This window comes from Aotus nancymaae, unplaced genomic scaffold (genome assembly GCF_030222135.1).
Source record: "Aotus nancymaae isolate 86718 unplaced genomic scaffold, 86718_ANA_hifiasm-v0.15.2.pri h1tg000032l_0, whole genome shotgun sequence".
NCBI classification, from domain to species: domain Eukaryota; kingdom Metazoa; phylum Chordata; class Mammalia; order Primates; family Aotidae; genus Aotus; species Aotus nancymaae.
The window spans coordinates 24,703,977-24,729,888 of NW_026988445.1; the positions used below are offsets into that span (position 1 = coordinate 24,703,977).

A 25,912-nucleotide genomic window follows, 5' to 3' on the forward strand; every position below is an offset into this window, starting at 1 on the left:
ACTTTTTTACTATTAATAATCCATGTATTATAGTATCAAGAATTGTGCTAAGTACTTTACATGCATTATCTCATTTAATCTTTGTAATAATCCTATGCTGCATCACTCTGAGTATACCTCTGAATATTTACCTAGAATAGCTTTTATGAAGTTGAATTTCTGGGTCAAAGTGGTGAATTTTTAAAGATCACTGACACACATTCCCAAATTGCCCCTTAAAGCCACTCCTTGTCAGTGCTGATGCCCACTTCTGGGTTTTGGGATACCTTGAGTTCAGGTTGAGGGATACTGGAGGAAGCAAATTGGTAAACCTGCTGGTTTGGTGGTTCTTTGAATTCTCATCTTTTTCCCCAGTCCTCCTGCTATTACAATACAGTCTTGTCACAGAGCCAACCCCGAAACTGGGGTTCTGCCTGGGAAAGCACATGGGTTCTTGGCTTCCCTCAGGAAGGAATTTTATTAAGAAAGTAAAAGAATAACCTTCTGGCTGGCTATTTTTATGGTTATTTCTTGATCATTTGCTAAACAAGTGGTGGATTATTCATGAGTTTTTTGGGAAAGTGACAGGGAATTCCCAGAATTGAGGGCTCCTCCCCCTTAAAGACCATACGGGGCAACTTCCTGACATTGCCATTGCATTGGTAAACTGCCTTGGCGCTGGTGGGTCCATGCTAATGACTCATTTAGTATGCTAATGATGATAATTAGCATATAATGAACCATGAGGACAACTAGAGGTCTCTTTCATCACTATCTTGGTTTTGGTGGGTTTTGGCTGGCTTCTTTTCCACATCCTGCTTTATCAGTGGGTCTTCGTGACCTGTATCTCGTGAAACCAGTCTTAGGAACTCTTCTGTCTTCAGAAGCTATACTTAGCTGCCCCAACTGCCGCATGCATTCTGTCCAGGTATGGTGTCCCTTCTGCGCTACTGTTAGTCAGTGCATTCACAAATGTCTGCCCAGTTTCAAAGAATGGGATATTTAGAGACTGGGTGAGATTACGGGAGAGAATATAGAAAGAGCTGAGAGAATAAACCATGGGATGAGCCAGGAAGCACTCCTACATTGCCATGTAAAGAAGTCAGTAAAAGGGGATCGATGGCTCACGCCTATAATCCCAGCACTTTGGGAGGCTGAGGTGGACGGATTGCCTGAGGTCACGCGATTGAGACCAGCCTGGCCGACATGGTGAAACCCCGTCTCTACTAAAAATACAAAAATATTAGCTGGGCGTGGTGGCATGTGCCTGTAATCCCAGCTACTCGGGAGGTTGAGGCAGGAGAACTGGTTGAACCAGGGAGGCGGAGGTTGCAGTGAACAAAGATCGCGCTGCTGGACTCCAGCCTGGGCAACAGAGTGAGACTCCATCTCAAAAAAAAAAAAAAGTCAGTGAAAGGGACTTGGGAGAAAATGGCTAGCAAGTTAGAGAAGATAGGAGAAGGGATTATCATGACATGAGAGTAAAATGCTTTAAGAAGTAGGAGTAAATCAGTGAATATTTTCTGAAAGATAAAATGAGTAGGATGAAGACAGAAATGATGGCTGGGTGTGGTGGCTCACCCATGTAGTCCCAGCACCTTGGGAGGTTGAAGCAGGAGGATTGGTTGACCCCAGAAGTTCGAGGCTGCAGTGAGCCATGATAGTGCCACTGCTTTCCAGCCTGGGTGACAGAGGGAGATCTTATCTCTTAAAAAAAAAAAAAGGACTCTTGCCAAACCACCACCAAGCCACCATCAGGGATACCAGCCGTGTGCAGCCTATCAAGCTGGCCAGGGTCACCAAGGTCCTGAGCAGGACCAGCTCTCAGGGACAGTGTGCGCAGGTGTGCATGGAATTTATGGATGACACAGGCTGCTCCATCTGCAATGTAAAAGGGCCCATGCTCGAGGGTGACATGCTCACCCTGTTGGAGTCAGACCAAGTGGCCTGGAGGTTGCGCTGGGCTTGGCTGCTCACTGGGTCTTGGATAGTTGGGTTCAACCACTTGGCTGATGGGAACGGTGTGTTACGATCTGCTCCTTTATTTTGTGCCACCACACATAAATTGAGACACACCTTTAAATAAAGTGTTTGTGTTCCAAGTTAAAAAAAAAAAGGGAAAAATACATTATTGGTACCATGTTGGCTAGCAGTTTCCGGCACATCATGGGGACGGAAACCAAATGAGAGCCGCCTGAGCAAGGAGCGAGGTAATTCCGGTTAGTACTTTTGATGTGAAGGGAAGCCGAGAAATGGAATAGTGGCTCGGCTGCAGGGAGTGATGTGGGCTCAAGGGAGGGTTTGTACTTTTTTTTTTTTAAGCATGTTTGTGTGATACTGGGAATGTCCGGCAAAGAGGGAGGTGTTTGTGTTTCAGGAGAGAAAGGATAGCTAATGAAGTGAGATCTTGACACGCAACAGGGAATTCAGTTCAGAACACAAGGGCAAGAACTTGCTCCTGTTTGTAACAGGGCCTCTTTCCATTGTGAGGAAGATGAGAGAGTGCGTATTTGGAATTTGTCTCAGATTCTTCCATTGTCTCAGTAAATTATTTGACAATATCGTCTCATCATCGGAAAGAATGTGTCAGGTGGGGAGAAGATTGTATAAAAACTGCATTGGAGTGGACGCTGACATGAGAATGCAGAGTGGTGTTGGCCTCATTGAGGTATACAGCTGTGAACTGAAAGTGAAGACAGACATCTGTGTGGCTTTCTTTATGTTATTTTATTTTTTTTGAGATGGAGTCTCACTGTGGCACAATTTGGGCTCACTGCAACCTCCACTTCCTAGGTTTGAGCAATTCTCCTGCCTCAGCCTCCCTAGTAGCTGGGATTACAGGTGCCCACCACCACACCCAGCTAATTTTTTTGCATTTTTAGTGGATACAGGGGTTTCACCATCTTGGCCAGGCTGTTCTTGAACTCCCGACTTCGGGATCCACCCGCCTCAGCCTCCCAAAGTGCTGAGATTACAGGTGTGAGCCACTGCGCCCGGCCATGGCTTTCTTTTACAGTGTTCAGTTGCTCAGGCGCAGGCAAAGAGAAAGTGGATGGCCACGCTGAAGCAGGTTGTGGTTTCACCAGACAAGCGTGGTGGAGGGAGGGAGGGATAAGGGAGCTGAAGTGTTTGAAGTATTTAATTACAGTGATAGAACATGGAACTTAAGCCGCTGAGGGAGGAAGTGAGACAGCACGGGAGCTGGATTGTGCAACATTAGTAGAGACAACTGAGTCAAGGTCAGCATGGTCGATGGAGCTTTAGCAGCGGTTCTAGCATAAGATCCTAAAGGTAGAAGGTGGTGGTCAGGAGTTCGATGCTCCATTCAGGCATTTGTGCATAGATTCGTTGATTAAAATGTTCATTGATTATCCGCTCTTTGCCAGCTACTCCTTGAGGTCCTGAGTAAAAGGTGGTAAACAAAGAACAGGGACTGCTGAATGAAGTTTACACTCCAGGAGCAGGAGACATCGCAGACTTACGTAAACGCGAGGACTACGCTTTCTGAAGAATAAAGTGGATAATGGACACAAGAGTAATGGGGTGCGCTGCTTCAGAAAGGGTATGAGAGGAGGTTCTCTCAGTGGAAGGGACGGTGGACCGGAGACCTGAATGACATGAGGGGGTGAGGGAATCATTGATGTATCTGGGGGAAGAATGTTCTAGTGCAAACGGCTTCATGGTGAGAGTGAGCTCAGTGTGTTCCAGGAGGAGGCCAGTAGGCAAGAGTGGTGACAGCTGGGAGGTAGGGAGGTGGCTCCTGCATCTGGTGAGTGCTGCGGGGGTTGTGACTGATGAAGGCTCTTGCCTTGGGTTATAAAATAATGTACTGAAATAGCAATGAGGTAAAGAGTGCAAGTTTATTAGAGAGTAAGAACTTTGCAAGGAAGCAACGGGTAACACAGCAGAGAAGGGGCTGTCTGCCAAGAGGCAGGGGCTGGAGGGAAGTTTGATAGGGTCCTGCTTGTGGGGCTACCTGCAAATAAAGTGATGCTGCTGGGGCTGCGTGCGGAGTGGGGTATTTGGACACAGGATATTGTGCCAGCGGGTTGTTCGTGGTTAGCCGTCTCTCAGAACAACTGTTCTCCCTCTCCTGGGGCTCCGTTTCCTCCTTGTTGCTGACTTACCTGTCAGGACTCCACAGTGAAGGTTTGCGTTTACTCTGAGGGTGATGGGAAGCCGCTGGAGAGTTTGGAGTAAACTCTGAACTGGTCTTCTGGAGGTGGTGCAGTTCCTGATAGTGACCAATTTGAGGCTGTGACCTGGGAATGGGTGGCTAATTTGTGGTGGAGATGATGTCAGCTGGAGGCAAGGGGATGAAGGTCTCGGGCGAGGTATCCACCTGAGCGTTAGTTTGCCCTCCATGTGGATAACAGAATCACTGAGAACGATAGGAGTGGAGGTGGAACGCAGGTCAGTGAGGCAGGAGGTGAGTTATTTAGTGAATGGTGAGGGGAGGGAATAACTAGAGGTTAGTGGGTGCAGAAAGGAGGAGGGGCAGTAGAGGCTAGCCAGTGGCAGGAGTTTCCAGAAAGCTCATGGTTTTGAAGGAGAATGAATCATTTGGAAGTACTCACGGGGATCAAGGAGGTTACCCACGTTTTGTCCCTCAAATGTGAGGGATTTGACTTAAAATGCCTCTACCCGAGACGATTGCAGTGTGAGGAGATCCTCAGTGGGAAGCCAGGTTACTGTTAAAGATGGAGGTGAAGTTTCTTTAGAGAGAGGTTAGGCCTGGGGATCTCAGCCTGGGGATATTTTTGCCCCTTTGCCCCGGGAGACATTGGCAATATCTAAAGATATTTTCGGCTGTTACAGCTGGGGGCGAGGTGGCTGTGCTACTGCCATCCAGTAATAATGGCCAGGGATGCTGCTAAAAGTGCAGGATGATTTCCCCCCACTACCCCAGTGTTCTGGGTGTCCATAGGGTTGAGGTAGAGACACCCTTGATTAAGGATTTAGGGGCACGTGCTTGTCATGGAAGTGGAGTCCCAGCAGGTCATCATCCTCTCTTCCACACCGTTCCGGAACCCCTTTGATAAGTTTTGGCTTGATATGCACATACACATTTCCCCTCAGTCACACACATGCAAGATCCTGCTGCCCTTATTTTTTTGTCATATACATTATCTGAGTGGTAGGAAAAACATTAGTTTTAGGGCTATTTCCAGTAATTCGGTAAGAGGAACACAACGATATACTGTTATGATAATTAATCTCTTGAGAATTGAAGGATGCCATTTCCTAGGTATTTAGTTCCAGTTAGATGCAGGCACACTGAAGTTCTGTAGGGGGAAAATTCTTTATTTCCCCTTAAAAAATTCCTCGGAGACCAAAGAATGTTCTCTAATGACCAGAAGCAATGGAGAAAAGAGAGAGACCTCTTGTGTCCTGCTTTGTCACTTGAAATATCAAAGGCAGCTTTTGAGATTAGTTTTGTTTTACAGACAAATAGGAAGAGGCATAAAAATTACTTGACTAGTATCCTGATAGAATTGAACATTTATACATTTGAAATGTAGTTATTGTAACTGAAGTATAAACTTGGCCTGCTTTTGCAAAGCCCGGAGCTAAGAATGGTTTTTACATATTCAAAGTTGCTCAAAACAAAATTAAACCAGTGAAAAATATGCGACAGAGACCTTACATGGCTCATGAAGCTTAAAATACTTACTATGTGGCTCTTTACATAAGAAGTTTGATGGTATAGGCTAATGCATCATATCCAGTTCTGACTATGATATGAATGAAACTGTCACAGAATTGTAGCATTGTATGTTCAGAAATCCTAAAAACATTGATTGATGCTTTTCATGTTCAAGTGCCCAAGTTTGCAAGATAGATGCTGGCTGTCAGCAAGTTTATATTTCAGTGAGGAAGGTCAGCATTAAACAAATGACTGCGTAACTAATTAGTCAAAATAATCAATTGCACAAAGAAGCTGTGAAGGGTTCCCAAAGAGTATGGAAGGGGAAGACTTTTCTGGATAACAGTTGATCTAAATTTGAAGATAACAGAAGATCTAAATTTGCTAATTAGAGGGGGGCAATTGTGGCCCTGGAAGGGACCCTAGAGATTTTCCATTTCCTTTGATGAAAGTTGATGAATGCAAAACAAGCTGCATAAATGTTTGAAAGTTAAAGAGCTAGGCCAGGCATGGTGTTTCACTCCCGTAATCCCAGCACTTCGGGAGGCCGAGGCAGGCAGATCATTTGAGGTCAGGAGTGCAAGACCAGTCTGACCAACATGGTGAAACCCCATCTCTACTAAAAATACAAAAAAAAAATTAGCTGGGCATGGTGGCATATGCCTGTAGTCCCAGCTACTCAGGAGGCTGAGGCAGGAGAATTGCTTGAACCTGGGAGGCGGAGGTTGTAGTGAACTGAGATCAATCAGGCCACTGCACTCTAGCCTGGGCAACAGAGCGAGACTCCATCTCAAAAACAACAAAAAAGAGCTAGTAGTGTCAGAAATCAATTAAGGCCCATATCTATGGCTCTGAACTCTGGCTAACATTAGAACCACCTGGCGACGGTAGAAAACTGATGCGTGAGCCTGGCTTCCAGCAATTTTCTTCTCTCTAAGCGATCCTCAGTTTCAGCCAAGATTGAGAACCCCTGGGTAAGGTGGACCCAGGCCCTCTAGATCCTCAGCCTAGACCCTCGGCCGAGGTCTTCTTACGATGCCTGTCTTGCCTTTTTTTTAGGGAAATAGGGGGAAAAAAGGGCCCTTAAGTTTGGACCTATGCTAGAGTTGTATTTCTGAGAAGCATCTGAGAGAAATGTGAGTTTTTATCCCTTTTCTGGGTGACTTATTTCTATTTTGCTGCTGGCCAGCTCTCTTCACTTCTTGTGGGTTGGTGCCTCTGCCTACCTCTTTGTCTCTTCATTCTCTGTCCCCTTCCCATTGCCATGATTGAGACTGTGAATGTCAGTCACTGACATTTCTGAGTCTAAATGGTGGCATGTTGGGTTAGTAACTGCTTCCTTCGAGAGCCATCTGCAATTAAATTCAAAGAGTTTAGCCTTTTGGATCCAAATTTATTTATTTTTTGAGACAGAGTTTCACTCTTGTTGCCCAGGCTGGAGTGCAATGGCGCGATCTTGGCTTACTGCAACCTCTGCCTCACGATTCAAGCGATTTTTCTGTCTCAGCCTCCTGAGTAGCTGGGATTATAGGCACCCACCACCATGCCTGGTTAATTTTTTTTTTTTTTTAGATGGAGTTTCGCTCTTGTCTCCCAGGATAGAGTGCAATGGTGCAGTCTCGGCTCACTGCAACCTCCACCTCCCAGGTTCAAGCGATTCTCCTGCCTCAGCCTCCCAAGTAGCTGGGATTACAGGCACCTGCCAACACAGCGGGCTAATTTTTGTATTTTTAGTAGAGATGGGGTTTTTCCATATTGGCCAGGCTAGTCTCAACCCCTGACCTCAGGTGATCCACCTGCCTCAGCCTCCCAAAGTGCTGGGATTACAGGCATGAGCCACCATGCCCAGCCAATTTTTTATTTTATTTTATTAGAGACAGGGTTTCACTATGTTGGCTAGGCTGTTCTTGAACTCCTGACCTCTGGTGATCTGCCTGCCTCAGCCTCCTAAAGTGCTGAGATGACAGGTGTGAGCCACCATGTCTGGTCTTGGATCCAAATTTAAATCCAAAATTGGATTTACCAATTAAATCCAAGAGGGAGCTGAGTGAGGTGGTGTGTGTCAGTAGCTCTAGCTACTTGGGAGGCCGAGGCAGGAGGATGGCTTGTGCCCAGGAGTTTGAGGTAAGCTTGGCCATCATAATGGGATCCCCATCTCTATTAAGAAAAAAAAAAAGTGAGCTGGGCATGGTGGCTTACGCCTATAATCTTAGCCACTCAGGAGGCTGAGGTGGGGGGATCGCTTGAGCCCAAGAGTTCAAGGCCAGCCTGGGCAACATATCGAGACCCTATCTCAATTAAAAATCTTAAATGGAAGCTGTATAGTCCATAACTAGGCCTGTTCTGTTTTGAGGCAGGAGGTATTTAGGGGGATGAGAGAGCAAACCAGATCTGCAGTTTTTTTATGTGGCAACTCTGGCCTCAGACCATAGAGCTTTCTCCTAGCTTGAGAGGCTCCTTTCTGCGCTGTCAGTAGCCTTGGAAACAGCGTTTCTTCCTGGCAGTGTTTACCCAGCCACTGTCCCCTGGAGAGTTCAGAGCCAGGTGATCAGCAGTGCTCCCTCTTAATGACTGTGTTTCATCTGCAGGGCGAACGCTGTTGGAGAAGCTGTTCAGCCAGCAGGAGAACGGGCCTCCAGAAGAAGCAGAGAAGTTTTGCTCACGGATCATTGCCATGGGGCTTCTCCTTCCTTTTAGTGATTGCTTCAGGGAACCATGTAATCAGAATGCCCAGACGAATGCAGCTTCGTTTGATGTAAGTAGGAGAATTCACTTCTCTGTGAGGCAGATTTGCTGTTGAAATAGCAGCTACGATGTGTGTCTGCCCAGTTACCCTGTAATTTAAAAACAACATGTGATGCAAGCATTTTTTTCTCTTAGCTGCTCAATAGCTTAGTATGTCTGTTTGTATAATTCTTTTTTAAACTAGAGTATTAAGTACATTTGCCAAACCTTCTTTTCTTAACAGATGGGCACTCAAGAGTTCCCTAGCCTGCTTTCATCAGTGATGATTTAAAGAAATTGATTTCTAAATTATTTTTAATTGTGGTAAAACATAGATAACAAAATTTACCATTGTAACCATTTTTAAGTGTACCGTTTAGTGGCGTCGAATACATTGACATCATCGTGCAATCACCACCACCACCATCCATCTTTAGAACTCTTTTCATCATCCCAAACAAACCCTGTACCCATTGAACATAACTCCCCATTCTCCCCTTTCTCCAAGCCCCTGGCAGCCACAGTTCCCCTTCTGTCTCTATGAATTTGACTACGCTAGGCAGTTCATATAAGTGGAATCATACAGTATTTGTCCGTTTTGTGGCTGGCTTATTTCACATCGCATAACGTCCTCAATGTTCATCCATATTGTAGCATGTGTCAGAATTTCCTTCCTTTTTAAGGCTGAGTAATACTCCATCGTATGTATATGCCACATTTTGTGTATCCATTTGTCCATCAATGGACACTTGGATTGTTTCCACCGTTTGCTATAATGCTGCTGTGAACATGAGGTACAAATAAATAATGCTGCTATAAACACGAGGTACAAATACGTCTTCAAGACCCTGTAATCAGTGACGATTCTTAAGTGGCTGTGAGTCAGTATTTATGACTTTGCTGGTCATAGGCATTCCTTCAGAAGCAGCTCCATGGGGCACAGTTATTCTTCCCAGTGGGCCGCAGGTTTCCATGGGTCCTGCAGTGCTGTTTGGTGTGTTCCTAACTCATGTACGTGTGAAGTACAGACGTGAAGCAGCATTACCTGCTTTATCCCCAGCTCCCATTCACCAAGAGCGTTCATACTGTGGAACAGTAATTCATCAGGCATATTCATAATTCATAATGCATATGAGCACAGCTGGATTCTCATTGTCAAGACAGAGTATTGCTAATCAGTCTCAGGTATGTGGTATATGTGTGGCATTGGTTGGGATGAGTATGCCTCTAAAACCCAGATGTGTAGGATTTCTCGTGTATGAAATTCTCATAACAAAATTGAAGGTTGGTTCACTTGTGCAGAGCCCAGGAGTTTTATTTGAGGATGATGGTTTTTCTTTTGTCTTTTTTGAGATGGAGTCTTGCTCTGTCACCCAGGCTGGAGTGCAGTGGTGTGATCTCAGCTCACTGCAACCTCCGCCACTTGGGTTCAAGTGATTCTCCTGCCTCAGTCTCCTGAGTAGCTGGGATTACAGGTGCGCACCACCACGCCCTGCTAATTTTTGTATTTTTAGTAGCGACGTGGTTTCACCATTTTGGTCGGGCTGGTCTCGAACTCTTGACCTCGTGATCCACCCAGCGTGGCCTCCCAAAGTGCTATGATTACACGTGTGCGCCACCGCGCCTGGCTGTGGTTTTTAATCATATGGGTTAGTTACTTTGTTTTGTTGCTGCCAACTGTGCTCTCTTCTCAGCCTTCTTCAATATATAGGAATGAAATAATGATGAGTTTTGAAATACAATGAAAATGAACCCTGGCTGAGGTCAAGATACGATCATAAATAATAAGATGTCTATATTTGCCTGTTGACTTTGCTTCCTCTTTTTTACCCATTACAGCCTGTCTCGATCTCCCTTTAGTAATAGGAAAATAAATCATGTAAAATATTCAGAGATCTTCTCGATTCTTGATGCTTCCCATTTGAAAGAAAATTCCCCAGGTTGTACTGTGACATGTGAAGTTTCCTTCCTGAGATTTGTTTACATTTTTCCTGCTGCAATTTTTTTTTAAATGACATAGAAGCTAATCACTACTAGGTAGATATTTTTCTTTTATGGGAAAAATTGGATAATTTAAATGTTTTCCTCCCTTCTCTTCTATGAGAGGTCTGTGTTATTACAGAGGCGGAACCCTAGAATGATGGTGTGTTAAATGTTGTAGAGCTCAGTTCTAGAAGATATATTGGTTTGGCAAGTTAGAACTATAATTAATATAGTGCAGATGAGCCACGTCTAGCACTAGCTTTTTGATTGAAGCTGTTCCCAAGTTAACTGCATATTCCTCCCTTAAGCCCAGAAGTGAACAGTCTTGCCAGTCAATAAATGTAGAATTGGATAAACAGAAAAGAACAGGGTAGTCCTATTTCTTCCACTCTCTCTTTTTTTAAATCAACTAACCTGGTTGTTTCTTATACCTCACCTCACTCCATCCTCGTGTTGGAGACTAGGAACTCTTCCCCATCATCTTGTTTTGGAGAGCAGCTGGGTGTGGCATTGCGTGTGAAAAGCAAACAACAAAGAAATAAAATCCCTTAATGTTGTGTGAGGGCATTTCCTCAGAATCGGGAATTTCTTTCCTTCAACTTGATGTGATTGCATTTTGTCTTCCTTTATTCATTGGCTCTGTACGACCTCTCTACTGCCCCCTCAAAATGAACAGAAAACAAAGAAAAAAATTAAAGATACTTTTGTATGAAATGTTATGCCCTGTGCTTAAATTGCAGCTCAGCAACACAACTGTGCGTTTATTGGATGCGTAGTCAAGAGTTTCTTGAAAACCCAGAGGGGTGATGGTATAACGATACTGAGGACTAGGGTGTCCATGAGGGATGGGGAAGAATGTGCTCATCTATGGGGAGAGAAATTTTCGATAATTAGTCTCTCTGCTGATTTCCAGAAAATAGCTGTTGGGAACATTTCTAACTAACAGTCCTCTTGAGCTCAGTTGCCCTTCGAGACAGAGCATGCTGTGGGAATAAGGTCATAACTGGCACCCTTCCTACCTCCCCAACCCCTGACTTTATTCCCTTCCCTGATAAGGATCCTCTCCCCCACCTCCCTCTCCTCTCCCTCTCATCTCTCCCCTTACGTATGCCATTACAGCAATAAATATCTGTAGTTTGGGTCTCTTCACTGATGTAGTTTATGTGTTAGCCTACTTTACTCAACCCTTCTGATTCTTTTCTTCTTCTTCTTCTTTTTTTTTTTTTTGAGATGACGTCTCGCTCTGTAGCCCAGGCTGGAGTGCAGAGGCGCAATCTCAGCTCACTGCAACCTCTGCCTCCCAGGTCCCAGTTCAAGCAATTCTCCTACCTCGGCCTCCCAAGTAGCCAGGATTACAGGCATGAGCCACCATGCCCAGCTAATTTTTGTATGTTTTAGTAGAGACAGGGTTTCACCATGTTGGCTAGTCTGGTCTTGAACTCCTAACCTCATGATCCACCTGCTTTGGCCTCCCAAAGTGCTGGGATTACAGGCATGAGTCATCCTTTTTTTTTTTTTTTTTCTGAGATGGAGTTGCTCTATTTCTGGGCTGGAATGCCGTGGCACAGTCTCGGCTCACTGCAACCTCTGCCTCCCGGGTTCAATGGATTCTCCTGCCTCAGCCTCCTGAGCAGCTGAGACTACAGGTGCGCACCATCACACCTGGCTAATTTTTTGTATTTTAGTAGAGACAGGGTTTCACCATGTTGGCCAGTATGCACTTGATCTCCTGACCTTGTGATCTGCGCACCTCAGCCTCCCAAAGTGCTGGGATTACAGGCGTGAGCCACTGTGCCCGACCGACTGACCCTTCTGATTTTATTTTATGTTATTTTATACATTTTTAGGGCCTAACATTTTGCTTTATCAAGTGCTATAGAAAGTATGAAAAGACTTTACATTTTCTCTTACATTTTAACATGATTAAGATGTCAAGAACTTTAAAAGACAAAGATGACTTTGAGCGATCCTGTTAATTTATTCACAGATTTTTACCAAATACATTCATTCTGTAAGCCGGGTAATGTTTTCGGCTCTGGAGATGTGTTAGTGAGCAAGAGAATGTGTTCTCTTGAAATGTGTTTTCTATTCAAAATGGAGAGAGACACAGTTTTAAAAAATGCATGGACTAATTAATTTCTCTCAGATCCTAATAAGTGGTGTGAAGGAAAACAGGACTAATGGGATGGAGTGAAGTGGGTGGGGAAGGATGAGTGCAGAGGGGAGCCTCTCTAGGGCCTGGTAAGATGAGGTCTGTGGGAAGCTCATTCCAGGGCAAGTCCACAGGGCCTTGGAGGAGCACGAATGTGACTTACAGGAAGCTGCAGCTTCAAGAGATGAGGACAGCAGGGGCTCAGGCCAAAGCATAGGCAGGGTCTTGAAAGCCATGGAATGAATATGGCTTGTTTTTTTTGACAGAGTTTCGCTCTATTGCCCAGGCTGGAGTGCAGAAAGGCATGATCTCGGCTCACTGCAACCTCTGCCTCCTGGGTTTGAGCAATTTGTGGCTAATTTTTGTGTTTTTAGTAGAGACAGGGTTTTGCCATGTTGGCTAGGCTAGTCTTGAACTCCTGACCTCAAGTGATCCACCCACCTCAGCCTCCCAAAGTGCCGGGATTACAGGCATGAGCCACCATGCCCAGCCCCACCCCCTGCCTTTTTTTTTTTTTAATGGGAGCTTTTGGGAGGTTTTATGCAGGGGAAGAACATATTTGCCTTATATTTCATGTGGATCACCTGGCCTGGTCTTTGTTTGTTGTTGTTTTTTGTGGTGGTTGTTTTTGAGACAGGGTCTCACTCTGTTGCCCAGGTTGGAGAGCAGTTGCGAAATCACAGCTTACCATAGTCTCGATCTCCTGGGCTCAAGGGATCCTTCCTCCTCACTCTTCCAAGTAGCTGGGGCTACAGCCATGAGCCATCATGCCCAGCTAATTTTTTAAATTGTTGGTATAGATAGGGTCTCACTGCGTTGTCCCAACTTGGTCTTGAACTCCTGGGCTCAAGCAATCTTCCTGCCTTGGCCTCCCAAAGTGCTGGGATTATAGGCATGAGCCACCATGCCCGGCCCCTAGCCTGGTCTGAATGATTGAGTGTAGGGAGGTGCGGTAACAGTGAGGCAGATGGGATATTGCAGTAGTTTAGTTCTAGATGGCGGCAGTAGCTTGGGGCAGGATGGTGACGGGGGAGATGAAGACCAGCCAGTAGGTTGGGGTGGATTCTGGAGGTATGGCTGATGGAACTTCTGGCGTGGCAGACATGGGGACAAGGGAACACAAGGAAATCAAGGATGACTTCTTGGTTTGAAGTAGCTGGGTGGATGGTTGTGCCATTCACTGAGGTAGAGAAGACAGCTCCGTTTTAGGAGGAGGATGTAAGGTTAGAACTGCCAGCAAGAGCAAACGGGGATAACACCAGTGCTTGCTACTTAGCAGATTATATTGTTGAGTTGCAGATCATGGTATATTTTAGTGTTCTGAGGATAGGCTTCTTTGTTTTTTTGGAACTTATTCTAGTCATCTCAAGCCTTTTTCAAAATGAGATCCCTTTTTCTGGGTCATATGCATCAGGAGCTGTTTTCCAGCCAGCCATACTTATCTTACATAATTGTTGATTTTTCATTAACAAGCTCTTCTAGGATTTCTTTAATCTTAACTGTGGCAGATATTATATGATCCACTTACATCACCAAGAGTTAAGCAAACTTGGCTCAAGCATTTTTGTAGGGGTAGGTGGTTCTAAATCTACTTAATCCTTCATGAGCTTATCTTTAAATATCTGCCTAGCAGGATATTTTGGTTGCTGGACTTGTTTGGGTTTCACAGATCTGCTGATTTTGCTAAATATGTGGTGATCCCATGCTTACCAGATAGGCAAGAGCTCCCTGATAGATATGTAAATGGACATTGGTTTGGATGAATGGGTTAGCAAAGCTAAAATTAAGACAAGGAAGGCATACAAACTCAGGTTCAAAAGAAATTCAAGAAATAAGATCTTGAACCTGTTGAAAGAGAAGTTAATTAATTGATCAAAACCAACAGCAGCCTGTCCCAGAAAACTAATGAAACATACTCTACCCATTGTCACCATAGACAAAAAGAAGACTCAAGTGGAAAAACAGAAATTATTATTTGCATTTGACTTTATTATTATTTTTTTCGTTTTTGAGACAGAGTCTCACTCTGCTGCCCAGGTTGGAGTGCAGTGGCGCGATCTTGGCTCACTGCAACCTCCGCCTGCCGGGTTCAAGGGATTCTCCTACCTCAGCCTCCTGAGTAGCTGGGATTATAGGCATGCACCATCACTCTTGGCTAATTTTTGTATTTTTAGTAGAGACAGGGTTTCACCATGTTGTCCGGGCTGGTCTTGAACTCCTGACCTTAGATGATCCATCTGCCTTGGCCTCCCAAAGTGCTGGCATTACAGGCATAAGCCACTCCACCTGGCCTTGAATTCATTTTTTTTTTTTTTCCAGAGCAGGAAAAATGTGTTGGTGCTATTTAGTCAAGCCCACACAGATCTTTTCCTGAGATGCAACAAAAGCCTTGACACAACTTTCAGCACTAAGAGAACATATATATTTTTTGCTGTATATTTATTTTTGAAATGTTATGTACAGTATCAATTCTCAAAGTTGTTTTTATTTTAAAGGTGATATTTAAATGATACTTAATTTTCAGACCAACTTTAAAAATTATTTTACCTGACGATTTTATTTATCAAAATTCATGTAATCTGTGTGGACTTGCTGAATGTTGATGTCTGCTGATGCCTTTTTTTTTTTTTTTTTTGAGTTAGAGTCTTGCTCTGTTGCCCAGGCTGGAGTACAGTGGCATGATCTTGGCTCACTGCAACCTCCGCCTCCCAGGTTCATGTGATTCTCCTGCCTCAGCCTCCTGAGTAGCTGGGACTAATACCACCATGGTCAGCTAATTTTTATAGTTTTAATAGTTTCGCCATGTTGCCCAGGCTGGTCTCGAACTCCTGATCTCAAGTGATCTGCCTACCTCAGCCTCCCAAAGTGCTGGAATAACAGGCGTGATCCACCATGCCCAGCCACCATTATTGACATTGCTCTTGCCTGCTGGTGGTCACAGGTGAGGGTTTAGCTCCCTTATACCCCTTCCTGTCTCTCCCTCTTCCTTCTAATATAATTAATATTGCCATTTTGAGTTTCTCTTTCATAATACTTCTTTGAATTTTAAACAACGTGCTTATAATTTTTCTTGCTATCATTTCAACCAATTCAGATCGTGTCCCCTGCCATCCTACCCACCATGTAATAGACTATTAGCGCCTCTGCTTTTGCCTTTATTTAGTCTGAGCCCTGTCTACCTCCCAGTTTCTACCAGACACACTTTCATGTTTAGGGTATACTTGTAAGGTTAGTATTTTATCTATAAGTTGAAAGACATATGTATGAATATTGGATACTGTATGAATATTGCACTGCAGAGGCAGATAGCATATTATAATTTTGTTTTCTTCTCAGTATTCCAATATCACAAGCCCCAGGCCACTCAAACAAGGATTTCCCTGGGTCAAGTTCAAATGATGACTTCTGTAGGTTTTTTGTTTGTTTTTTGAGACAGTCTCACTCAGTTGCCCAGGCTACAGTGTCAGGTGCAATCTCGGCTCACTGCAACCTTCACCTCCTGGGTTCAAGCAAGTCTCCTACCTCACCCTACCAAGTAGCTGGGATTACAGGCTCATGTCACCACACCCAGCTAATTTTTTGTATTTTTAGTAGAAACATGGTTTCACTGCGTTGGTCAGACTGATCTCTTACTCAAGGAGAGCCACCTGCCTCGACCTTCCCAATGCTGGGTTTAGAGGCAGAAGCCACCGAGCCCAGCGAATTCTGTGTTTTTAGTAAACAATCACTTGCTCAAAATTATCCTCCATTTAGTTTAGTTTACATTTGGTTTATCCTTTTTTTATACCGGGACTTCCCATTTACTGCCTCTTATCCTCTTTTTTGGGTAAAGAAACAAACCTTTCCCCCTGTATTCTCAGTATCTTTTATTTTTCAGCTAATTCTTCCCATTTCATGGAATTTTTAAATTCTTCCTTTTCTAATTTAGATCGGCTTCTTCATGTTTAATTATGACTTCCACTTGTTTTTCTCAGCTTCCCCTTTCCCTTCCGACACCTGCCCCCCCAACCCCCTGCCCTGTTACTAGGAGCACAAAGATGAAAAGAAAGCTTTTATCCTGAACTGGCTTATGGCCCACTTTAAAGAAATAAAGACTCGGAAATAAATTATTGGAGCTTAGTGTTTGAAGTGGGCTCCATAGTCAAAGTGTCCGGGATTTCTCAATTATGGTGCAACTTAGGTAAATGTTTGGATTTCTTAAAGTTTGTCTCTTCTTCAGTAAAACGAGGAATAAATACAGTAGTTTCTGAGTGAGAGGAAAGTATTAACATGACTAAAGCATTTTACACACTATAGGCATATAGTAAGTGTTCGATGCCCTTTGACTGTCATCACAGGTTATAATCATGTTTAGGCTCCAGGTGGAGATATTTATAGTACAAGGAGCAAAGGGGAAGGTTTTTAACTGGGTCTGCTTGGGAACTCAGGAGATAGTGCCTGGGGCAAGACTTGCGGGGTGAGTAGGAGTTTGCTGTGGGGAGCAGCCATAGAAGAAGTCTGTAGGCTGGGTGAAGTGGTTCATGCCTGTAATCTCAGCACTTTGGGAGGCTGAGGCAGGTGGATCACCTGAGGTCAGGAGTTCGAGACCAGCCTGACCAACATGGTGAAACCCCATCTCTATTAAAAATACAAAATTAGCTGGGCGTCTTGGCACATGCCCATAATCCCAGCTACTCGGGAGGCTGAGGCAGGAGAATCACTTGAACCTGGGAGGAGGAGGTTGCAGTGAGCCGAGATCGAGCCAATGCACTCCAGCCTGGGTGACAAAGGAGACTCTGTCTCAAAAAAAAAAAAAAGTCTGTATACTGGGCAGCACATAGAAAGGCATGGGAGTGCATGTGAGCACAGTTTCCAAGTATTTCTAGGGTATAAATTGGGAGAATGAAGCATAGAACGGAGACCAGGCATGTAAACAAAGACACCCTGGAAGTCCTTTTGAATAATTTTGAATAGTTAAGCCATAAACAGATTGGCATTTGTAAAATATCGCTCGGTGGCGGGATGGAAAATGGATTGAAGAAAACTAACATTAGCATCTAGGTAATCAGTAGAGTGTCTAAACTGAAACAGAGGCAGTAGGGTTGGAAAGAGCGATACAGGGAATCTTTAGGATTTAGAACTGACAGGACTTGCAATTTGATTGGATGTGAGGAAGTGGAGTAGATGATTTCTTTGAGTTTCTGGTTCACATTTCTGGGATACTCTACTAAAGAGTTAGAATACTAAAGAGAGAACAGGTTTCAGAGAGAATGATCATTCTCTTTTGACATCTAGAATTTGTAGATTATTTGGGGCTTTATAGTGGCTATTCTTCGCAGGCAAGGGAACTGATATTGTATGCTAAAATCATGAGCAAATAAATCTAGTAAGTTAAGAGAATGTTGATCAATCAGAAGATTAAAGTTCTTAAGGACAGTGGAGAATAACTAGATGTAGTGAGAATATAGAGAGAATGAATTCATTGGTGGTTGTGGCCAGAGGGAAGGATATTGGTGTTTAAGACTTCAGAGGTGGAGGTGTTCTACTGATTCCAAAGACCAGTCCATGGTGGAGATGGACTGAGGTCCATTGTGATTAGAATTGAGAAGCTCAGGGTGTTGGCTGGGACTTAATGTCCAATAGAATGTGGAAGACTCAGCATTGAGAAGCAGAGAGAGGAACATGTGGTAAAGACCTTGACATACGAAGGCAGTACCAAGGAGGTTTGTCAGTGTCTGTGACAAGGAGGGATAGATGCTGATACCACTGGATGATACAGGCTTTGGAAGTGGAGAGGGTTATGTGCAGAATGGGCGTGAAATACTCTCTGGTGATTATGAAGGGCTAGATTATAAGGTCATGGTATGAGGGAGAATTGGGAAAATCACCTTTCAGGTTCAGTCATCGCTTGCTTGGATGATCACATTGGCCTTTTCATTACCTTGTTGGGTTTGGCTGTTACTGGTTTCCAGTCCAGTCTCCTCAGTCTTGTCTAGTGGCCCTCAATCCTGGGTTATGTTGCCCTACAGAGGACACTGGACAGTGTCCGGAGATATTTTGGGTTGTCACAGTGGGGAGAGGGGTGAAACTGACATCTAGTGGGTAGAGACTGGGGCACTACGCAGCATTCTGAGTGCACAAGGACAGCTCTCTCTTTCCCCCAACAAAGAATTACCCACTAGAGAATGTCAGTAGTGCCAAGGTTGAGAAATCTGGTGATATATGTCTGATCATGTTGTTTTATTTTAATTTTTGAGACTGGGTCTTGCTTTGTCACCCAGGCTGGAATGCAGTTGGATGATCATAGCTCACTGCCTGCCTTAACCTCCTGGGCTCAAGTGTTCCTCCCACCTTAGCCTCCCAAATAGCTGGGACAACAGGCATGTGCCACCATGACCAGCTAATTTTTTTTAAAAAAAATTGTTATACGGATGGGGTCTCCCTATGCAGCCAAGGCAGATCTTGATGTCCTGGCCTCAAGTGAGCCTACTGCCTTGGCCTCCCAAAATGATGGGATTACAGGCATGAGCCACCACACCTGGCCCATGTCATTTTAATTGTTTCTCTGTCAGAATAAACTCCAGCTTCTTTGGATCTCCATGGTCTTCTGCCTGTCAATACTTTCCCACTTCTACATTTCCTGACCCGTTTCCCTTTCCAAACTCTTTGACCATGCTGAAGTGTTATTGATTTTCCTCATTGTCCGTGCTTTCTCTCACTTCTGGGGCTCTGCGGGGACCACTACTTCCGCTGTCCACTATTATTTCTCAGTTAGGTTCTACTCTTTTTCATAGGATGCTACACAGAGTTAGATGCCATTCCCTCTCAGATATCTTTAACCATCTAAGTCTGCATTTTCTCTCTCAAATGATATATTACACATATTATAATTTGCTATTTACCCTGTAATGCCTAAATGCAAATTAAATATTGTGGGAAGTTTCCTTGAACAATGTAATGCTGTGTCCTTGTGTTACCTGACAGATGTCCCCAGAGTAGTTAGGAGTGGACTCTAGTCCTAGATTTTTAAGCAACACACTCATGGCAATCACACTTTTTGACAATGGCGTACTGTCTTCATGATTTGCTTTTCCTCCTTTCAGAGGATTATGCTGTTTTAGATACCAATTTTGACTTTCACAACTGGTCTTTTTTCTAATTACCCATTTGGCAAACAGTGTTGGGTGACTCAGAATTCATTTTGAATGTGTATGACGGACTTTTATTAAAAGGGGTGACTCAGCTCAACTTTTCTGTCATGATTTTCTTGTCCTGCTCCTGTAGGTGCACTGAATATTAATTAGTTCTGTTGCTGTAACTTGTATTTCTTATGACCTCCTTTTCCGTTTCTCAAGATCCAGGAGGAGTACGAAGCTGGGAATCTATTGCAAAGTGATGGAACCCTGCACAGAGAACGCATCGCTTAATCCAGGAGTTTAAAGGGTTTTTTTTTTTTTTGTCCTCCCAATTTGTACTGGACTTTGGAAATCTGAAAGAAGGTTTATTCTCCTTTTATTATCTTTATTGTCTAGTCTAGATCGGGGGTGGCAAGTTTTTCTGCAAAGGGCCAGATAGAAAATGTTTTAGACTTTAGTAAATATTTTACAGTGTCCGTCACAACTACTCAACTCACTGCTGTGGTGTAAAAGCAGCCATGGACAGTACGCCATGAATAAGCACGGCTGTGTTTCCTAATAAAACTTTGTATTGCAAAATCAAGCATCTGGCCAGATTTGGCTTGCAGTTGTGGCTGGCTAGCCCCTGCTCTATACTCATGTAACATATAGAAAGCGAATTTATTCTGTGACCTTTTCTTTCTGTCTCTAACCGTGTGTGGTCACCAGCTAGTCACACAATATTTATGGATTTTTTTCTATGAAAAATATAGATCCTTTTCTTGTTCTTGTGTAGCTTACCATGAAAAAGGGCTACTTGGTGAACAGACATGGAGGCACAGTGGTTGATGAAGGGTGATAGAAGAGTTTTGAGGTTTTGAGTGGTCAAGTGTATGCCCAGAGCCTGGAGTCTCAGCGTAGAGGAGGAGGGGCAGAAAAGGCGTCTTAACAAATGGTACTGCGGCCGGGTGTGGTAGCTCACACCTGTAATCCCAACACTTTGGGAGGCCGAGGTGGGCAGATCACTTAAGGTTGGGAGTTCGAGACCAGCCTCCCCAACGTGGTGAAACCAGCCTCCCCAACGTGGTGAAACCTCATCTCTACTAAAAATACAAAAATTAGCCGGGTGCAGTCGTGTGCGCTGAGGCAGGAGAATCGCTTGAATCCAGGAGGTAGAGGTTGCAGTGAGCTGAGATGGCACCACTGCACCTCAGCCTGGGTGACAGAGTGAGACTCCATCTCAAGAAAAAAAAAGAGAAAGGGTGCTGTCTTGGTCCAGGGGCTTTTGTGAAGGCTTTTGGAAGAAGCATTTAAGTGGACCCTATTCTCAGGAGCAGCAGGGAGCCACTGGACGGGGTTAGGTGGAGGAGTGTGATGTGGTCAGATTCACGTTTTAGAGAGAGCATTCTGGGTGTTAGGGGAGTATGGACTGAGGGGTGTGCTGTGTTTGTGGTTAGGATGCTAGAAGACCCTGAGGAAGCAGTTGCTGTCATCCAGGAGAGACAGAGAGTGCCCTCAACTATGAAGGAAGTAGGTACTAGAAAATCCTTTTAATTTTAAAAAGTATCACATGTGGGCCAGACATGGTGGCTCGTGGCTGTAATCCCAGCACTTTGGGAGCCTGAGGTGGACGGATCACTTGAGGTCAGGAGTTCAAGATCAGCCTGGCCAAATTGGTAAAACCTCATCTCTACTAAAAAACAAAAATTAGCCAGGCATGGTGGTGCATGCCTGTAGTCCCAGCTAGTCAGGAGGCTGAAGCGAGAGAATTGCTCCAACCCAGGAGCTGGAGGTTGCAGTGAGCTGAGATTGTGCCACTGTACTTCAGCCTGGGCAACAGAGTGAGACTCTGTCTCAAAAACAAAAAATCGCATGTAGTCACACAATATTTTGTTCTCTTTTAAAAGACTTCCACATATCCAGGGAGTTGTGTTAGTACAAGAATCGGAGCTATTCTTTTAACAAATTATACATATTAATTTTCTTCTCACAATACCAATACTTAATTAATAAAATAATCTTACTTATATTTGGGAAAGAAATTTGGGATTGAAAAAAGGCAGAGTCTAATTATTCTTGGAGAGTATTGTTATTCCTACTAATCTCAAACTCTAAGAGTCAGAATCCCCTGAAGGGCTTGTTAAAACACAAATGGCTGGCCGGTGCCTGAGTTTCTGATTCAGCTGGTCTGGATTGGGATCAGAGTATTTGCATTTCTAGCAACTTCCCAGGTGATGCTGATGCCGATGCTGCTGGTCCAGGGACCACACTTTAAGAAGCACTGCTTTAGAGGGTAGATGAGAGAAGCCTTGGGGACTTGCTTGATCACATAAAGGTAAGGGAGTGGGCAGAGACAAGGAGGATGTCCAGGTTTCTGAATGGAGCACTAGGGTAGAGGTTGATGCAATTCACTATGTGTAAAATTCACAACGAGGAGCAGGTGTGGGGATGATTAGTTCCGTTAAAATCCTACTGAATTTGAGGATACCTATTTAAATATATGCATAAAGACAATGAGTTAGTTGTATCTGAGGTCAGGAGAGAGAACCTAGGAGGAGAGAGATTGATGAATCTTCAGTGTGTAGATGAACTTGAAACCATTAAGCACTGGAAAGTGCCTGCAGAGTCGAAGCAAGAAGAGACTGACATATACATAAATACTTACACAGTTGGGGGACAAAAGCTGCAAGGGGAATGATAAGGACAGAAGAAAAGCAAGATATTTTTAAAAAAGAAAGAAGGAGTGTTAAGTGATATTCAGTGTTGCCAAGAGATCAAGTAGGCTTCAGACTGAAAGCTACTATACTACCCTAGTAGAGAGGAATTTGAGTGGAGCGCTGAGAGCGCTGTTCAGATTTCAGCAGGCTGAGATTTGGGGACAAGGGATGGAGGGTGTGGTGGGAGAAGGGAGGTGAAGTCAGTTCACGTGTATGATTAGCTCAAGGGCTTCTGTGCCAGCTCACGTGGGCTCTTTGCCCAGGTGGATGTATCGGAGTTAGTAAGGGTGGGAACTGAAGATACTGGCCTGGGAGCAGTTTAAGGAGTGGGCTACAAAGTCAGAAGACCAGAGGGTGGGGATGGTAGAAAGGAGGGGAGCCAGGATTCTCAAGGTCTCAAGACCTGTAGGATGTATATAGGTATTATGGGGCAGAAAAATTGGTTTTCGTTGGTAAAGTGCTTGAGGCTGTGGCGTGGTGAGTGGACTGCTAAGATCGCGTGAAGGTGAGTGCTTGCACTGGCTTACACTCACTTTCCTTCTTTTTTCTTTTCTTCCTTTTTTTTTTTTTTTTTTGAGATGGAGTTTCACTCTGTCGCCCAGGCTAGAGTGCTGTGGTGCAACCTCTGCCTCCCAGGTTCAAGCGATTCTCCTGCCTCGGCCTACCGATTAGCTGAGATTACAGGTGCCCCCCATTACACCTGGCTTTTTTGTGTGTTTTTAGCGGAGACGGGGTTTCACCTGGTTGGCCAGGCTGATCTTGAACTCCTGACCTCGTGATTCGCCCACCTAGGCCTTCCAAAGTGCTGGGATTACAGGCGTGAGCCACTGCACCTGGCCTCCTCTCAACTTCTTTCTTCCTCTGGATGTCAATGATTTGCTAATCGTGGTTCCCGTTCCAGTGTGTGACCAGTTTGCAGGTCATTGTCAGTTTTTTTGTATTGGTGCTTTAAGAAAACAAAACTGTCTTCAGTATTTAAAAACACATTAAGCTTTCTCTGTAGCAGGCTCTGTTTTAAGCACTTTACGATTATTAACTGATTTAATCTTCATTACAAGCCTGGCAAGATGGTTTTTATCTTCCTTTTGCAGAAGAAACTGAAACACAAGAAAATTGTGTTCATTTTCTTCCTTGCTTTGAATCAGTTATCAGCACAAAAACTTCAGCTGCAGTTTTGCAGTTCCGGCTGCCTCTGACCCTAACTTGCCACTACACAGATCCATGCAGTGTTGAAGCACAAAGCTGTTTCCTCCTTTGGGTGTATAGTCTGCAAAATGACTGCTGGGGCCTGCTCTTTTCCTGGGAGTGACTTCTTTTCCTGTGCTTTGTAATTTTACTTCCTGATATTTACAGAATTTTATACATAGAACAGCTGATGTGCGATGGCTGCCAGGTTAAATGCTGTTGGGGGGAAAGTCTCTTCCATTTAGCAGAAGTTTTTGATTTGTGATATTCCCTGATTCACACTATCAAATATAGCCCATCCCAGGATATGGAAAGAATTTTCCTGTTTTACTTATTTCAAGCCAAGTGTCTGTACAGTATATATACTCTACTAATTTGCTGTTTTGTGATGTGATAATAAATATATCAAAACTAAAGAAGACCTTAACAATGTAGCCCAGTTCTGTTAAATTGGCAAGTGAGGACATTCGAGCTCAAAAGGTGAACTGACTTTTCTGTCCAAAATAGCTTCGACAGAGCCAGAATCTTAGCCTCCTGCTGTTCAGGGCAATCACCTTTTCCCCATGCTGCGCTGCCTTCACGCCTATAATCCCAGCACTTTGGGAAGCCAAGGCGGGTGGATCACGAGGTCAAGAGATCGAGACCATCCTAGTCAACAAGGTGAAACCCCGTCTCTACTAAAAAATACAAAAATTAGCTGGGCATGGTGGCGCACGCCTGTAGTCCCATCTACTCGGGAGGCTGAGGCAGGAGAATTGCCTGAACCCAGGAGGTGGAGGTTGCGGTGAACTGAGATCGCGCCATTGCACTCCAGCCTGGGTAACAAGAGCGAAACTCCGTCTCAAAAAAAATAAAGAAAAGGAGAACTTCTTTCATTTAAAACAGATTCTAACTTTCCTCATATTATTGGTGGTTTATGTTCCTTGTACATTCGTTAAATGTAGTTGGGTAACAAATATTTCTTTAACAAACTAATTACATGACTTCTGGGGTCAGGTGAACGTGTTATGAAGAATCCTGGACATTTTTCAGGATCTTTGAAAGAGATGTCAGAGATACTTTTAAGAAAATACCAGGGATTAAAAGATGGAAGACAGCCGAAGACAAGATGGAGCTTAGTATAAGTAATTAGCATGAGAAATCTGCATTAAAAAAAAGAGGGAGATGCAGTCTCGTTCTGTCATCCAGGCTGGAGTGGAATGGGTCGATCTCGGCTGGCTGCAAACTCCACTCCCTGGGTTCTACTGATTCTCCTACCTCAGCCTCCTGAGTAGCTGGGATTCTAGGCCCCCACCACCATACCCAGCTAATTTTTTTGTAGTTTTAGTAGAGACGGGATTTTGCCATGTTGGCCAGGATGGACTCGAACTCCTGACCTCAGGTGATTCACCCTCCTCGGCCTCCCAAAGTGCTAGGATTACAGGCGTGAGCCCTCACACCCAGCCATGTACTTTAAATACTATGGTGAAATTAGAACTTTGAAAACAAGAATTTTAAGTGTCACCTATGTTTGTATTTTGTGCGATGAAATGAAGGGGACAGGATAGTTGCTGAGACTGGATTTCAGTTTTGCACTAAATATCTAGCACTTTGAGAGGTGAGGCGGATGGATCATGAAGTCAGGAGATCGAGACTGTCCTGGCCAACATGGTGAAATCTTATCTTTACTAAAATACAAAAATAAAAAAATTAGCTGGGCAAGGTGGTGCACACCTGTAATCCCAGCTACTCGGGAGGCTGAGGCAGGAGAATTACTTGAACCTGGGAGGTGGAGGTTGCAGGGAGCTGAGATTGCACTATTGCACTTCAACCTAGGTGACAGAGTGAGACTCCATCTCAAAAAAAAAAAAATATGCGCGCACACACACATGCACACACACACACACATACATACACACTCTTAGGACAGGAGAGAATGTGTCTATGTGGCTGGGCAGGGCCTCACATGAGGCTTCGGAGGGAAGTCCTCAGAGGTTTGGTGGTTGAGTTGGGACATTCAGCCTGGGGAAACCAGATGCTCAAAGCCAAACCTGAATTGGAGCCACAATTTCTAAGACAATTTAGACTTTAGTTCCCATGATGCTACGTGTGAAAAACTTGGCAACACTGATTCATTTGGAATCAGTGTTCACAGACTGATGGGATGGGCTTTGGGTACAGATCAGAAATATGTCAGAGTCTCCTCGTAGCTTTGAAGTGGCAAGCGAGCTGCATTTAAGCCTGTAGGTAGGAGTATGGTGGCTTAGTTGGCATCACTGTTTTCTGATGTTGAGCTTCTCATGGTCGCATTTAGTTGTATTGAGGCTCCTACTGTATTGAGGAGCATGAAAAGAGGGTATCTTTGAAAAAAAGCTTCTAGTGCAAAGCCAAAATATAACTGAGATGAAAGACTATAATGAGCCCAGCTATTTTGAATCTGAAAATTATCTCG

The 25,912-nt window shown here is 44.2% G+C and overlaps 1 protein-coding gene across 1 annotated transcript in view; it reads left to right on the forward strand.

Annotated features, from left to right (window-relative positions):
* Positions 1-25,912, forward strand: part of FMN2 (formin 2) — a 380,362-nt gene that overhangs the window by 24,256 nt on the left and 330,194 nt on the right. Inside the window, 1 exon segment of the mRNA XM_021666911.2 lies at positions 8,215-8,381. Within this exon segment, the coding sequence (XP_021522586.2) occupies positions 8,215-8,381 (167 nt within the window).